We start from the raw sequence: 17,091 nt of genomic DNA, 5'->3' as shown, positions 1-17,091 counted from the left end.
TTTGGGAAACTCTGACAAACGGCACGGCCTTCGAGAGATGCCAGGGATGTACACACACACACACACACACCAGGTCACACTCAAAACACACATTGTGAATTCCTGCATTGCAGGGGGTTGGGCTAGATGACCCCTCGGTGTCCCTTCCAACTCTACGGTTCTATGATTCAATGAAATGGCACAAAGATCCCCAAAGGACAGGATTTAGAGCACCGTTTCCCAAACTTGGGTCCCCAGTTGTTTTTGGACTACATTTCCCATCATCCCTGACCACTGGTCCTGTTAGCTAGGGATGATGAACATGTTGAGAATTCCATTCCACTTTAAGGAACAGACGTGGGATTGTTACATGTCACGTCTGTTTACATTCCAGCACAGCTTGCTGGGAACTTCCGTTGGGTGTATAGCTTTTGCTTTTCTCTCTGAGACGACATGAGAGAGAGAGACGACGTGTTTCTTTGCCCTGCTTTATGATTAATAAATCTGTAGTTGTAGTATGCTTCCCCAAGCCTCACACCTATCCTGTGTGCGCAGTTTGATCTGCTGATAGTGTCCCTTGGCTTTGAAGCCCGGGTTGCTGATTTACGTCGGAGGAGAAGTGATGATCTTTGCACAGGGCCGCTGGAAGGAGACGGCCCATCCTCCCAGCCCTCTGCAGGTCGCATAGCTAGGGATGTTGGGAGTTGTAGTCCAAAAACAGGTGGAAACCCAAGTTTGGGAAACCTTGTTCTAGACCAGGCATGGCCAAACTTGGCCCTCCAGCTGTTTTTTGGACTACAATTCCCATCATCCCTGACCACTGGTTCTGTTCGCTAGGGATGATGGGAGTTGTAGTCCCAAAACAGCTGGAGGGCCAAGTTTAGCCATGCCTGATCTAGACAGACCCAAGGGCGGACTCAGAATAAGGCTATGTCCCTAGCAAATCAACTCAGGGGTCAGAGCACCTGCTCAGCATGAAGAAGGTTGCAGGTTCAAAACCCCGGCATCCCAGGTTAAGTCTGTCCCTGTCCTGAAGCCCCTGAAACTTTGCTAGAAGGCAGCTCCACACCTCCCCGTTAAATCAGCCCATCGTTCAACACCATGAGGTCTAGAATCTGCCTTTGTTTTTATGGAAGGAGCCACCAGCTCACAAGCTTGGCGTGCAGAAGGACGCGGGATCAATCCGTTGCATACCCGTTGAAAGCAAGCCATTAATTCCGGTTGTTGAAAGGGAAACAGCCCTCTCTGCAGATCTGCTGCCAGTCAGTGTAGGCAGAACTAAGATCTATGGACTCCTATTCAGGAAGGACTTTTCCTCGGACACCGAGGTGCCTCCGTCTCTTCCCACCAGGTGGCGCCAAGCCTCTGCTCCCGCCTCCGCAAGGAGCTGGCCCTCATTGTTCACCTAAGCCCCAGGCAGGCCAAATTTGGCAGCCTTACCCCTCTGTGATCCCCATTCACTCCCTGATTTGGCAGAAGTGGGGGAACTTTGCAGGCTCGCCCACAACTCACTCAGGCTCTGGCTGGCCTCCTCTCCCACCCCATCACCACCCCTCTAACTGCCCCACACCCCAATATGGACCCCTGGGGCATGGGGAGGGGGGGAAGAACCCCACTTACCTGCTGTTTCATGTACTGTTGAGTTTTTTCCCTGTTTGGAGCCTGGACTTGTAAATCACTCTGAACTGTGCCAATGGGGGTCGGCTGCAAAGAGGGGAGGAAAAGGAGACGGGAGCGTGAGATCGGGAACGTCGACGGTACCGCGCTCCTTTGTAAATCACAGGCTTGGAAGGGACCCCGAGGGGCATCCAGCCCAACCCCTTGCGATGCAGAAATATTTTGCCCGAGATTCGAACCCGGGACCCCAAGATTAAGAGTCTGACTGTCTAATTGATCCAAAATGTTTTCTTCTGTATCAGAGTGGGGTGGGGGGGTATTCCCAGCCGTACTTGGGAGAAATCAGGGGTTGCTGCCTTCTGCAATCCAAGCAGCTGATCCGTCACAGAGCCACAGCCCCTCCCAAATGGGTGGAGAAGTTTCGGGAAAAGGTGAATGAAGGGGGAGAGGATAGAAATTTGAGAGAGGTGTTAAGAGCTGATGGACTCTCTTTCCTTGGACATCTTGAAGCAAAGGTTCATTCGGAATTCGATAATTGCTATATTTCGGGGGGTTGGGCTAGATGACCCTTGCGGGTCCCTTCCAACTCAACAATGATCTAAAAAGAGAGAAATTTCTTTTCCCTCTCTCCACCCACCCGCTTGAGATTTCTAAGAAATCAAACAACCTGCGCAGCTTCAAATCACCACCGTTTCAAAAGGTTCCAACACATATAGGCAAACTCCTGCTCTCTGATCTCAGGAACCACCGTGCAAAATATGGTGGACATAATTGCCGTTTTGAAAGGCCTGCAAAGGGAGCCTTGATTCAACATGGTGTCCACCTGTGTCCAGCAAAATTTGGCGGCGATATATCCAGAGGTGTTCAAACGCAGAATGAACAACTTTACAAAATTAATAATAATAATAATAATAATAATAATAAAATTTATTTATACCCCGCCCTCCCCAGCCAAGGCCGGGCTCAGGGCGGCTAACAACCAATAATAAAAACAAGTTGAATGAATACAACTTAAAAACAAGATTAAAATACAACATTAAAACATTAAAATGCAGCCTCATCACAGGAGGAGAAAGGGAAAAAATATAGCTGATTTTTAAAAAACCCCCTGTGGTTTTTAAGGGTCAAGATCTGCATCTGCCTGCATTTGCTCCGGCCCTCAAAAGGGCTGCCTATGAGCAAATGCGGCCCCTCAGTTCTCCAACCCAAAGCCAGCCGCTCCCCCCCCCCCAAAAACCCCAACTCACTAAAGGCTTCCCTGCCCAGTCGTATTCATAGTCAAAAACGTAGCCGTTCCGGTCAAAGAGGTCCGTGAAGAGTTTCCTCAAGTAGTCGTAGTCCGGCTTCTCAAAGAAGTCCAGGCGGCGGACGTAGCGGAGGTACGTGGCCATCTCCTCTGCGGAAGGGGAGGGGAGGAAGGCGGAAGAGGCAGCGGTTGCCCAATGGTCAGAGCACAGGCAATCCCACCAAGGGAAGCTAATCCAAAGGGTTCAACTGGATCGGCAGGGCAAACCTAGGGTTCCCAAACCTGGTTCTCCAGCCGCTACGATTCACATCATTCCTGACCTGCAAGCTAGTTCAAAAACAGCTGGAGACCCAAGTTTGGGGGATTTCTGTTGCAGGGAGAGGGGAAGTGGGAGGTCTGTGTGCTAGGTAAAGGTAAAGGGACCCCTGACCATTAGGTCCAGTCGTGGCCGACTCTGGGGTTGCGGCGCTCATCTCGCTTTATTGGCTTAGGGAGCCGGCATACAGCTTCCGGGTCATGTGGCCAGCACGACTAAGCCGCTTCTGGCGAACCAGAGCAGCGCATGGAAACGCTGTTTACCTTCCCGCTGGAGTGGTACCTATTTATCTATTTGCACTTTGACGTGCTTTCGAACTGCTAGGTTGGCAGGAGCAGGGACCGAGCAAGGGGAGCTCACCCCGTTGCGGGGATTCGAACCGCCAACCTTCTGATCAGCAAGTCCTAGGCTCTGGGGTTTAACCCACAGCACCACCCGGGTCTGTTTGCTGGGTGGCGCTTAAATCAGACTTTTGCCAATGGGGTATTCCAAGCAGACTTTTACGGGGTTGCTAGGTGGCCTTCCCCCAGGGATACTCGGAGGGCTTCTCCTAACATCCCTTGCCATCAGCCATGCAGGGGCTGCTGAGAGCTTGGCGTCCGGCAACACACCTGTAGGGCATCATGGCACCTTGTGGCCACCTGGATGTACCTGAGGAAGCCTCACAGAGGAACCCAAAGGCAACGCCTATCACATGCCACCCTGAAGAAGCAGGGATTTAATAATAATAATAATAATAATAATAATAATAATAATTATACCCCACCCTCCCCAGCCAAGGCCAGACTCAGGGTGGCTAACAACCAATAATAAAAACAAGTTGAATGAATACAACTTAAAAACAAGGTCAAAATACAACATTAAAATATTAAAATGCAGCCTCATCACAGGAGGAGAAAGGAAAGAGGGGAAAGGGATCACGTTGATTCCAAGCCAAAGGCCAGGCAGAACAACTCTGTCTTACAGGCCCTGCGGAAAGAAATCAGATCCCGCAGGGCCCTGGTCTCATGAGGCAGAGCGTTCCACCAGGCCGGAGCCAGTGCTGAAAAGGCCCTGCCTCTGGTTGAGGCTAATCTGAGTTCCTTAGGGCCCAGGACCTCCAGAGTGTTGTCATTTGTGGACCTTGAGGCTCTCCATGGGGCAGACCGGGAGAGGCGGTCCCGTAGGTACGAGGGTCCTAGGCCGTGAAGGGCTTTGAAGGTCAAAAGCAGCACCTTGAACCTGACCCTTTACTCCACCGGGTGCCAGTGCAACTGGTAAAGCACTGGGTGAATCTGCTCCCATGGCAGAGACCCCGTGAGGAGCCTCGCTGCAGCATTCTGCACCCGCTGGAGTTTCTGGGTCAGCTTCAAGGGCAGCCCCGTGTAGAGCGAATTACAGTAGTCAAGCCTGGAGGTGACCGTCGCATGGATCACTGTGGCCAGGGCGGGGCGGGAAAGGGAAGGGACCAACTGCTTGAATGGTGGTAGAGTGTTCCTGAACATGGAGGTTCTATTCAGAGGCCAGTTTTTGTGGCACGCTTGCCTCCTCCCACTCCCTCCACGACGTTACTCTAAGAAAGGTTGCAGAATCGTAGGGCTAAGAAAGGGACACACACACCCCGGGGGGTCATCCAGTCTGACCCCCTTCTACGCAGGAATCGCACCCAAGCCAGTGGTCATTCCTCCCCCCCCCCCCCGCCCAGTCCTTACCAGGGAAGTTTTCGCACAGCACTTCGACGGGGGTGGCTCTTTTGGTATCGCCAATCTTCTGGTATCGCTCTTTCAACGTGTCCGCCTGCAATGAGAATTTGGGGTGGGGAATGAGAATTTGGCAAATGCTTGTTGGCGATGTGGAGGAAATAACGGTGACATGATCCACATGTGGGGGATGTGTGAAAGATTGAGATTTTTGAGGTGGAAATATACGATGAATTAAAAAAGATGATGGGGATAACCTTTACTAAAAAACCAGAGGCATTTCTATTAAGTATTTTAGACAAAGAGATTCCCAAAAATTCAAGAGTGTTATTTTTATATGCAACTGCAGCGGCTCAAATACTCGTGGCCAAGGGATGGAAAGATCAGGAGACTCCAAAAATTAAATTACAGGAATTTGTGGAGATGGCTCAATTGACTAGCAAACTCACGAGGAAACTCAAAGCAAAAATTTGCGGGAAAATGGGATGGTTATAGAAGATATGTTCAAAAATACAATAATAGTTTTGACTCCGTGCTAGCATTCGAGCGACAGAGGAAGTAAAAGGAGGTGGATAACAATTAAGGATTTATTATGTTTTCTGATTGTATTGGAAAATTTATATAGAAAGGTTTATTGTTTTATGTACATTCAATTGTAAGATAAAACGCGTGCGAAGGGACTTGACAGGAAGTCAAAATTGAAGAAAATATTTTGTAAGATAAAAGGGGGGAAAATATTTATTTTCATTATCATCATTATTTGTTTGTGTGTGTGTTTTGTATAGGATGTTTGGGACAAAATGTATGATGTAACAAACAAAATGTATGATGTATGTAATTTTTATTTCTCAACTGTATTTTGTGGTAGTATGGTTGTAATGATTTTTGTAATATAAAATCATTCAATAAAAATTATTTTTAAAAAAGAGAAGAGAGAATTTGGGGTGGGAGGGAGGGAGAAAGGAACACGTCTATGAGGTCCCCCAAATCACGTCCCATGGGAATGTGACATTCGAGGGATGGGTAATTGCCCCCAGCTACGAAGATCTACCTGTCGGCAAGGCTGTTCCTCCCTCTTCAGGCATTGGCTGAGTTGCTGTGACCTCACAGAACATTCAGCCAATGCTCTGCTTGCTGAAGGGATGGAACCGGCAGTCCTCTAATCTGTAGGCACCTTGAAGGCTTTGGGCACGTCACCTTTGGAACTCCCTGTCCCTTGATGTCACTGTACACTTTTCAGCTCCTTGTCTTGCTTAGGGAACCCTACCTGGAAAGCTGCAGGCTAGTTTTTATCTGTTTTCAGTCTATCTATCGTTATTTTAACTTTCTGAAGGGTTTAAATTTATTGTTGTTAATTTTTCTTGTTGATGATCTTGTTTTATCTTTGTGTAGGGTTTAAAAAACAAACCAAAACACCAATTGGGTATATGTTGAAACACTTTGAATAATTGTTGTTACAGATAATGGTCAGATAGGAAGGTTTCTCATCTTCCTTTTATCTGTTTTTCTATTCTTTCAGTTATTTTTTCCTCTTTCTCTTTCTTTATATAACTGTTTTGGAAGGATCTGTTTTATATTTTCTTTCTCTTTATTCTTCTCCTCTTTTTTTTTTTGGATGTAACACTTTTTATTACCCTTTTATATAAACGTGTTCGGATTTTAATGCTCAGTATGTTACAAACCTCCAATAATTTATTTTTCTAAGTGGGTGAGCTGCAAAGGGATAAGTGAAGGCAGAACTGGCCAGGTGTGCGTGGGTAAAAAAGGTAAAGGACCTCTGGACGGTTATGTCTAGCCGAAGGCGACTCTGGGATTGCGGTGCTCATCTCGCTTTCAGGCCGAGGGAGCCGGCGTTTGTCCGCAGACAGCTTCCTGGGTCATGTGGCCAGCAGGACTAAGCCGCTTCTGGCGCAATGGGACACCATGATGGAAACCAGGGCGCATGGAAACTTCGTTTACCTTCCCGCTGGAGCGGTATCTATTTATCTACTTGTACTGGCATGCTTTCGAATTGCTAGGTTGGCAGGAGCAGGGGAGCAACGGGAGCTCACCCCGTCACGGGGATTCGAACCGCCAACCTTCCGATTGGCAAGCCCAAGAGGCTCAGTGGTGGTTGAGAAAAAGCTTTTCCATTTCCACAGCGAAACTTACCTTCAGGCCCTGCCAGGGCAGGCTCCCCCGGAGGAAGTACATGAACATATGACCTAACGCCTCCAGGTCGTCCCTGCGACTTTGTTCTGTGCAAGAGACAACAGAGGACATTTTCAGTTGCGGCTTGGTCATCATTTCAGAAACTTCTTTTCTTTTTAAAACCCAAAGAACAAAAGAAGATTGGAGGATGAAACTGATGCACTATGCGGAATTAGATAAATTAACAGGAAGAATGCAAAATCTGCGGGATCAGAGATTCACAGAAGACTGGTATAAATTTACGGATTATTTGGAAAGTACTTGTGATGATCAGATTACGCTTGTAGGTTTGCGAGAAGTTTTGTAAGGTGGACTTTTTGAAATATTGCAAGAAAAAAGGTAACGAGGGGGACTGTTAGTTAAGATAATTAAAGGCAACAGGAATTTAAGAAATGCAGAATAAGTGATAAGAACGGAGGACCATCAGAGGGGCTGATGGAAGTCCAAAATGATTGTGTAAGAAATGAAGTTTTGCTGTATGAATGATAATTAATATGTAAAAATTAATAAAAAATTATTTTAAAACAATTAAATAAAACCCAAAGAACAACACGGAATACAGTGGTACCTCGGGTTAAGAACTTAATTCGTTCCGGAGATCCGTTCTTAACCTGAAACTGTTCTTAACCTGAAGCACCACTTTAGCTAATGGGGCCTCCTGCTGCCACCAGAGCACGATTTCTGTTCTCATCCTGAAGCAAAGTTCTTAACCTGAGGAACTATTTCTGGGTTAGCGGAGTCTGTAACCTGAAGCGTATGTAACCTGAGGTACCACTGTATCTTTACACTGGCTGCCTGGGCGTCCCTCCACACACACACACACCCCTTTTAAAATAACAGTTTCTGTGTCCAGCACGGATGCAGCGTTTCAGAGATGGCTGCACCATTCATAGATCTCTCTCTCTCTCTCATTCATGTTCTCTCTGCAACATTCTCTCTCTCTCTCTTTCTGTCTCTGCCACACATACCCAATCTGCTTTGCCTTGCCCCCCCCCCACAGCTCCCCCTCCCCATTCCCAGAGGCTGCCTCCCCCTGCTCACCTTTCCCCAGGTGTGTGTTGATGCTCATGTACCGTGCGGTGCCCGTCAGGCTCTTGTGCTCTCGGTACGGGATGTGCTTTTTGGTCTCGGGGTCGATGAACTCTTTGGCCAGGCCGAAGTCAATGATGTGGATGACGTGTTGGCGCTTGCTGCCGGGCCGCCCCACCAGGAAGTTCTCCGGCTTGACGTCTCTGTAGATCAGGCTTTTGGTGTGGACGTACTCCATGCGGGTGATCTGCCGAAAGAAAAATCGCCAGAGCCTCTGTGTCATGTGCAAAGTAGCACTTGAGGGTCTGTGTCCTGGAAAACTGGGGCTTCTTGTAGGTTTGTGCATTTCCCCCCCGTTATATTTTATTAAATGTTCAAAAGCTTCACATTTTTCTTTTCTTTTTGTCAACCTCTCCTCCTGTTTTCCTTGGTGTACTTTAGGGGACATCAACCTTTTTCAGCCATGGGCCGGTCCACTGTCCCTCAGACCATGTGGTGGGCCGGACTATTTTTTTTTTGGGGGGGGGTGAACAAATTCCTATGCCCCACAAAATAACCCAGAGATGTGTTTTAAGTAGAAGCACACATTCTACTCATGCAAAAACACGCTGATTCCTGGACTGTCCATGGGCCAGATTGAGAAGGCGATTGGGCCGGATCTGGCCCCCGGGCCTCAGGTTGCCTACCCCGGTATACTTCATCTCTCCCATCTTCTAACTCCCATATCATAAAAACAATTCAATAACCTCCAATTCTTTCTGTTGCTTATATCTCATGTCCGAAAAAGGATTCCATTCTTCCACCTGTATGCATTTTTATGGGGAGGCAAATCTGTTGTTTTTTAGACTGGGCAACACTCCAGGGGTCGCATGTCTGCAACGGCTCCCCATTTGCAGACTCCTCCGCATGAGAGCCAAAGAGTGGCAACAGGAAAATGGGGCCTTATCTGCAGTGGCTCCCCATTTGTGGAATGCTCTCCCCAGGGAGGCTCATCTGGCACCTTCATTAGACACCTAAACTTAAGATGAACTTACCATGTCTGGTTTCAATGGATTTTTCAAATGCTTAACTCAGTCTTTTCTTTTGTTTATCTTTTTAGGTAAGTTCATGAAGATACCAACAAAGGGTAAGATCAGTGTTGTTCACAATACAGTGATACCTCGGGTTACATACGCTTCAGGTTACAGACTCCGCTAACCCAGAAATAGTACCTCGGATTAAGAACGTTGCTTCAGGATGAGAAGAGAAATTGCGTGGCGGCGGCGGCAGCAGGAGGCCCCATTAGCTAAAGTGGTGCTTCAGGTTAAGAACAGTTTCAGGTTAAAAACGGACCTCCAGAACAAATTAAGTTCTTAACCCGAGGTACCACTGTACTGAGAGATGCTAGCGAGGTTGTAGATGGATGCAAAACGCCGGCACCCTGCCTACAACTTCATTAACATCCATCTACAACTTCACTAGCATCTCTCAGTATTGTGAACAACACCGAACTTACCCTTTGTTGGTATCTTCATGAACTTACCTAAAAAAATAAACAAAAGAAAAGACTGAGTTAAGCCTTTGAAAAATCCATTGAAACCAGACACGGTAAGTTCATCTTAAGTCTCTGTGGCTTTACACAAGGTTTTGTATTTTTCTCAGAAGATTGATAAAGAATGTATAATTATTTCGGTAATTATTGTATGTACAGTGGTGCCTCGCAAGACGAAATTAATCCGTTCCGCGAGTCTCTTCGTCTTGCGGTTTTTTCGTCTTGCGAAGCACGGCTATTAGCGGCTTAGCGGCTATTAGCGGCTTAGCGGCTATTAACGGCTTAGCAGCTATTAACGGCTTAGCGGCTTTAAGAAAAAGGAAACAAACTCGCAAGAACTTGCAAGACGTTTCGTCTTGCGAAGCAAGCCCATAGGGAAATTCGTCTTGCGGAACGACTCAAAAAACGCAAAACCCTTTCGTCTAGCGAGTTTTTCGTCTTGCGAGGCATTCGTCTTGCGGGGCACCACTGTATATTAGTCGCCAACGTGTTCCATGCGTCGTACTACTTCCTCTACAGAGTTGGCAAGGGCATCGGGGTGTGTTGCACGGGGTCCTTCCAAAAAAAGCGTGGTGGTGTTGTTCTCTGCTCACCAGTTGGATGGCGATCATAAGGACCGTCTTGAGGGTGAAGGTCCGGTCGCAGAGGTCAAAAAGGTCCTCCAGGCTGGGCCCCAACAGCTCCAGGACCATCGCGTTGTACTTGCCGCAGGGCCCAAAATAATAGACCTGAGGTATCCCTTCTGCGGAGAAGAGGCAGAGGCAGTTCAGAGGACAACTCTAGAGCTTCTCAAACGAATACCGCAAAGTGGAGTCAGGGACAATTTCAGTTCAGTGCAAGATTGGTTGAATTTCCAGGATGCTCCTTGTGGCTGAGAACTTTCTGGGTTTTTTGTTTTTTTTAAAAAATTGCATTTTAACCTGTATTTTAATTTCTTTTCTTTTTCTTTTCTTATTATGTTTTTACTGAAATTTTATTGATGTTAGCCGCCCTGAGCCTGGCTCTGGCCGTGGAGGGCAGGGTATAAATAAAATTTATTATTATTATTATTATTATTATTATTATTACTACTACTACTACTACTACTACAATGCAGGCTTCCTCGTGAGTAGCGTCTAAAATTCACATTTTGCACCTGGCTATCGGCCACCAGGTGAAGAGGGCTGGGTGCCAGGATGGGGATCCTTGGATCTGCACTGTTTTCAAACACCAACACCCCCTCCTGTAGAATTCTCTCCAATATATTTTATCTGCACAATCGGAATGAATTTCAGGAACCAAAATGCTTTTCCTGTGCAGCCCAAGCAGAAGCAGTGAACGACATTATAGTGAATTGTTGTTGCTTTTCTTCACTTCCCCCACTGCACTTCTCATGGTTGTGAATTATACCCCTACGTTATGAATGGTCTGAGTCACCATTATGAAAAAGAGGTCAGAACAGTCCAATAGATATGTGGACTGTCTTTGGATCAAGTGACTTTTCTTCTTTTAAATTCTCTGAGCTCTTAACCTGGCTCAAGGTTGCCCTCTGAACTAGCCAGATATTTAAATGAGAATCCATCACAGTCAGTCCATCATTTGGAAAAGAAGACTTTAGAGCCACCTTGACCAAAAGGGGCATTCTCTTTTGGCGACTGTAACCCTGGCTCAAGGAGATGTTTGGCACCTAGCTTATTATATATCTGAGTTTATAACGCTGCCTAGATTCAGCCCCCAAGACCATGATGTAAAAAGAATGGGCTTTTAAGTCCCATTTTACAAGTTAAATAGTAATCTCACTAACAATTGAGTCCCGTTATCTCAGTGTGTTCCCCAAGTGCTGTTGTGAAAAGGTTAAGGGCTATGAACACACAGTTTCATTTTTATTGACTTCTTTTATTTGTATTGACTTCTTTCATTTTTACTTACATCTTCTACCTAACAGAATTCACCCACCGCTGGCTGTAACAAAACCTGAGCAATAAGATTATCGACAGAAAGAGAGTTAAAAGTCGGCTTTGAGCTTTAAGAGATCATTAAAATTAGCAGCAGAATTAACGAGAGATTGAAACATGTCAACATCTGACATGGGTCTGGGTTGACTTGCCTAAGCAAACGTATTTTCGGGAGGAACTGAATTCAGGGAACGTCCCTGCCTGGCGTTGACCGGAAGAAGAAGAGCAGCAGAGAGGCTGTCAATATTATTAACGCTTAATAAACCCCTTGGAAGGTAGGCCAGCACGACTGTCGCCCGTCCTGCGGACAGGGAAGGTGAAGGCTGAGAAAAAGAGCAAGGCGGCAGCACACCTTATGTCAAAAAATCAACACTGGGGGGGCGGGGAAGTAGCCCCATCGTCTTTTAGTTTCCGTCTTCTCCAGGGTCACCCTGAAAACACCTGTCTCAAATCTTTACAGCTGTTCCGGAGGCTGTGTTGCAAAACATCCCTTCAAAGCCACTCCTTGCACCATCATAAGGACTAGCGCCCATTTGGGGGGGGGGGGGATTAAGGTCGTCATATATATATAACAAGGGATGCGGGTGGCGCTTTGGGTTAAACCACAGAGCCTAGGACTTTCCAATCAGAAGGCTGGCGGTTCGAATCCCCGCGACAGGATGAGCTCCCGTCGCTCGGTCCCTGCTCCTGCCCACCTAGCAGTTCGAAAGCACTTCAAAGTGAAGTAGATAAACAGGTACCGCTCCGGCGGAAAGGTAAACGGCGTTTCCGTGTGCTGCTCTGGTTCGCCAGAAGCGGCTTACTCATGCTGGCCACATGACCCGGAAGCTGTACGTTGGCTCCCTCGGCCAATAAAGCGAGATGAGCGCCGCAACCCCAGAGTCGGTCACGACTGGACCTAATGGTCAGGGGTCCCTTTACCTTTATATATATATAACAAATGTTCATAAATGTACCAAGCAAACATGTACATAAATATATAAACCACATGTCTGAAGCAGCACAGGAAAACAGCCCTGAAAGCATTTTGACTCCCAAACTGACCAAATGACTTCTCTGCAAGGTCAAGGAAAATGGAAAAGCCTCCCCATTGTCTTTTCATTCACAAATCCTGTCTTAAGGGTATGTCTGTGTTTGAATAGGGTGAGCCTATGACCTGGCTCAGGAACTAAGTATTTATCATTACAAAAGACTGGCCAGGCTGCCCAGGGTATCCAATCAAGTGAGCATTAACAGTTAACCTGCCAGACAGGTGGTAGACAACGCACTCAGATTTCTGCTGTAGACCACCCTTTCTGTGATGTAGGTATAATGTCTCTGGGGGTGGTCTTGGACTCTAGGGCGGGCAATTTAAAATGTCTATATAAGGGCAAGCACACCTTTGTTCTGGGTCCTCCTCCTTTCCTGCGTGTGAAGGGGGCACCCTCTTGCAATAATTCAATAAAGACCAGGCTTACTAGCTGCTTTGCTTCTCAATATTCTCTGGTTGGCCTCTGTTATTTTCTCCGACCGATGGAGAACCTGCAAAGGACTCTATAAGGGCTCTTGTGTCCCCCATAAGGGAAGAAGGGCAGATTTTCGTTTATTACGGCTTCTTCCGAAGCCCCTCTGGGGAGTGAGGAGTGCAAGACCGGCCAGCCCGCTACCCACCTGCATTTCCCAGCTGTTTGTAGAACCTGTATTCCAGGTGGAGCTGAGGAGCTCTGGACTTGATGGGTTCCTGGAGAGAGGAAGAGGAAGAGAGAATGGAGAGCTGCAAAAATCCCTTTATTTTCCGGTGCAAATGGGGCAACATCACAGTCTGCCTGCTCAATCAGGCCAGTGGCTCGTTTAGTTCAGCTTCCCGTTCTCACAGTGGCCAACCAGATAATAATAGTAATAATAAATAATAATATATTTTGAAAAACAATGCTCCCTACCTAAAGATGAGGATGGGGAGAAAGAAGAGACAGCCCCGTTTAAAAACAAGACAAACCCAGAGAACCAACCTATTATCGGAAGATCACTTACCAACTTGATCGCTACATATTCGTTCGTATAGAGGTTCTTCCCTATAAGAAAGGTTTTTTAAAAAAAGAAGAAGAAAAGAATTTAGTCAAAAAAAGAGACAATTACACACACACACGCAAATCCTAATTTAGGATCTCCACACTAGAAAATTCCATGACAGTTAATCCCAGAAATTTTTGGGTGAAAAAATTCCTGCATTGCAGAGGGTTGGACTAGATGACTCTGGAGGCCCCTCTTCTGACTCCATTATTCTTTGTGAGAGACCTATGTCTGCAAAAGATGGTAGAAGCCCACTTGCGAATGCTTTTTTTAAAAAGGGAATTTACAATTTAAGTATCACTGTCTGTTGTGATTACAGTGGTACCTCTGGTTGTGAATGGGATCCATTCCAGAGGCCCATTCGCAACATGAAAGAGCGCAACTCACAGCGGCGCGTCTGCGCACACACGGGTTGCGATTCGCCGCTTCTGCGCATGCGCATGACGTCATTTTGTGCTTCTGTGCATGAGCGAGCAGTGAAACCCGAAGTAACCCTTTCCAGTACTTCCGGGTCACCGCGGGACGCAACCTGAAAGAACATAACATGAGGTATGACTGTTTAATATTCTGTCCACAAATACAGTCATACCTCGGGTTACAGACGCTTCAGGTTGCATTTTTTTGGGTTACGGACCGCCGAAACCAGGAAGTACTGGAATGGGTTACTTCCAGGTTTCGGCGGTCGCGCATGTGCAGAAGCGCTAAATTGCACTTTGCGCATGCGCCGAAGCACTGAATCACACTTTGCGCATGCGCAGAAGCACCGAATCGCAACCCGCGCATGCGCAGATGTGGGTTGCGAATTCTGCGGGTTGTGGACGTGCATCCCGCACGGATCACGTTCGCAACCCGAGCATCCACTGTACCGTGCTCCTCCCCCACTTTTTTCACATCCAATAAATAAAAAGTGTTCTCTTCCAAACCATGGTTATCAGGTACTAATGGTAGAACCATTGCATCTCTCTCTTTTAAAGGAATGAAAAGCCTATTGTACGATAAGGGTGTTGCCGTGCACGTACAGAGTGCCTCTCCCCTTCCGGTTCTGAGGAAGTTTTATTATTATTATTACCATATTTTTTCCATGTATAAGACACCCACTATTTTTGGAGCCCAAAATTAAGCAATAATTAATTGCAACATTCCGTGTATAAGACGACCCACAATTTTAAACTTAAAAAATTGGGGGGGGGGGAGAAATATAGTCTTATACACGGAAAAATACAGTATTTCACAAACAAGCAGCTTACGAAGGAAGACAAAACAATAAAACCATTGATAAAACACAACGAACAAAAATAATTCGAAACGTTCAAGAAATTAAAATGGGCAACAGACAAAAAAAACCAAAACAGATTAAAATTCAAAGCAGCATTCTAAAGTATCTGGTGGGCTGGAATTTGTTCTGTTTGTTGTGTTATGTTTCTTGCCCAAGCGAACAGCTCTGTTGCTTAGAGCATGGTGCTGATAAATGCCAAAGTCGCAGGTTCGATCCCTGTCAGGGACAGCTGCGTATTTCTGTACTGCACCTCTTGCTAATTACACACAAATTAACTGATAAATAATGATTAACTTTTAATAATTTAGTACAACTTTTAACCAAGTTGGGTACGCAGTCTATCAAGTGTGAACGATTCGTGAAACGGGCCTTTTTCTTTTTCTTTTTGCTGGCTTTGAATAACCAGGAATGCCAGGAATATCTTACAGTTAATAATTTGTTTGTCACTGAATCACAGAATTGTAGAACTGGAAAGGGAACCCCAGAGTCATCTAGTCTAACCCCCTGAAATACAGCAATCACATCTAATCACAGAAGGTGGTGGCTCTTCTCAAATGCATTTGAAAATAAGCTAAGAAGGCAGATCCTAAAAGCAGTTGAAAAATTAGCCCATCATCTGCACAGAGGCATCCTTTAAAAAAATGCGCAAATTTAATTGAATCGATACTTAAATATACGACTTATCAATAGGTAAAACATACCATGCTAGGATTGTGCCCAACTAAATCCTGCTCAGGGCAGATCCATTGAAACTGGGTGGGTGTGACTCAACTCTGGTCCAATGGGTCTACTTAGAGCAGGACAACCCATAATTTGCAGCATCACCCAAAAAAACAAAAAAAAAAACCTCATGGAAGTTTATGGGAAAAGATCTTCCGTCACAATGTTTATCGACACTTAACAACCATTCCAAAAATAAGATAGATGGTTGAAAATTAAAGCTTTTCAGGACTCGGCTGAAGCCTTGTAGCCCAAGCTTGATCGCTGAGACTACCTGCAGGAGCGTCGTTGGATCATTCCCAGGGTTGCTGAGGTTCATTTGACAACAAGGAACCCAAGCCTTTAGTGTTATCAGCCCAGCCCTGCGGAACTCTCTGCCACTTGAGATTCAACACCTGCTGAAAACCTGTCTATTCTGCCAGGCCTATGTAGGCAGTTAAGAATACATCTTTTCCACAATGGTTAAATGGTGTTCTAGGTGGAACTGATGCATGCTTTAACCGTTGTGGGTTTTGCTTTTTGTATACTTTTACTGTATTTTTGTTGTAAACTGCTTTTTTTGGAAAAAAAAAAAGTATAAGTATTTTCATATAAATAATCTTTTCAAGATCATAAAAAGTGCAACACATTCTCCTGATATTCCTAATTCTTTTTTAAAAAGGGTTTCCAGTTACTAAATCCAGTTGACATATTTATTCACATTCTGCACCAAGAATACATTAGCGTCATCATATTCAATTGCCTTCAAAATTTCCTGATTATATCCAAGTTTTTCTTTTCTTGTTCTTCTTCCGCACCTCAGATTACATAATCCTTGCAAGAGGTAAAGGGTGTGATTGATACCTCTGTTTCATTTGGCCTGTGGCATAATTGCCTTAAGAGTAACTCGTCAGACGCATTGAGTATTCTGCCTGAAAAAACTCTTGACATCATGGAATAGTTTACAATATTTGGTTGTCATCAAACAAAACGGGCATCTAAGGAACTGGTATGCCAGCCCTGCAACCCATAATTGCTTTTCCCCAAACCAAAATTCTTCTCCTTCGCCCAATGTGCACCCAATTCAGTTATTTAAATAGTTTCCTCCCACCAAGGAAAACTCCCAAAGTAGATTACAGACCACTTAAAAGAGGAGAGAGAGAAACAGATCCTGCCTTTTGGGCTTACAATCTAAAAGTACACAGCATGAAAGGAAAATGGTTTTGGCAGGAGGAGGAAAGAAGCAAACGCGGGATTAAGTTATTTGGCAATTTTACACAAGCCGTGAGCAGCAGTGAGCAACTATTTTGCAGCATCAATTTTGTGGGGGGCGGGCAGGCGTCTGTGAAATCCCTTAAGCAGAGCTGAGCAAAGCCCAGCAGAACAACCCTAGACTTAGGAAAAAGAAGCGTGGGAATTTGAAAACATTCCCGTTTAACCCAGGCATTTGGTGGCGGAAGAAAGCCTCTTCCTGGAAACCCCCGAGATCATCCGAGGGGAAAAGGCTTTTCACTGCAACCTGATTTTGGAATGTTTGCAGATGGCA

At 45.8% G+C, this 17,091-nt stretch overlaps 1 protein-coding gene across 3 annotated transcripts in view; it reads right to left on the bottom strand.

Moving 5' to 3' along the window:
• The window catches only part of CSNK1G2 (casein kinase 1 gamma 2), a 51,764-nt gene that overhangs the window by 8,815 nt on the left and 25,858 nt on the right, over positions 1-17,091 (bottom strand). For all 3 annotated transcript variants that reach the window (XM_080989045.1, XM_080989047.1, XM_080989046.1), the window contains exons 3-10: positions 13,532-13,572; positions 13,172-13,241; positions 10,181-10,329; positions 8,069-8,303; positions 6,989-7,074; positions 4,850-4,934; positions 2,844-2,992; positions 1,600-1,683 (exon numbers count right to left, since the gene is read on the bottom strand). In XM_080989045.1, coding sequence (XP_080845171.1) covers positions 1,600-1,683; positions 2,844-2,992; positions 4,850-4,934; positions 6,989-7,074; positions 8,069-8,303; positions 10,181-10,329; positions 13,172-13,241; positions 13,532-13,572 — 899 coding nt within the window. The remainder of the gene's footprint in view (positions 1-1,599; positions 1,684-2,843; positions 2,993-4,849; positions 4,935-6,988; positions 7,075-8,068; positions 8,304-10,180; positions 10,330-13,171; positions 13,242-13,531; positions 13,573-17,091) is intronic.

Source organism: Podarcis pityusensis, assembly GCF_964106645.2.
Source record: "Podarcis pityusensis genome assembly, chromosome: 18".
Classification (NCBI taxonomy): Eukaryota; Metazoa; Chordata; class Lepidosauria; order Squamata; family Lacertidae; genus Podarcis; species Podarcis pityusensis.
The sequence above is the reverse complement of the archived record's forward strand: the minus strand, read 5'-3'. Positions and strand labels throughout refer to the sequence as shown.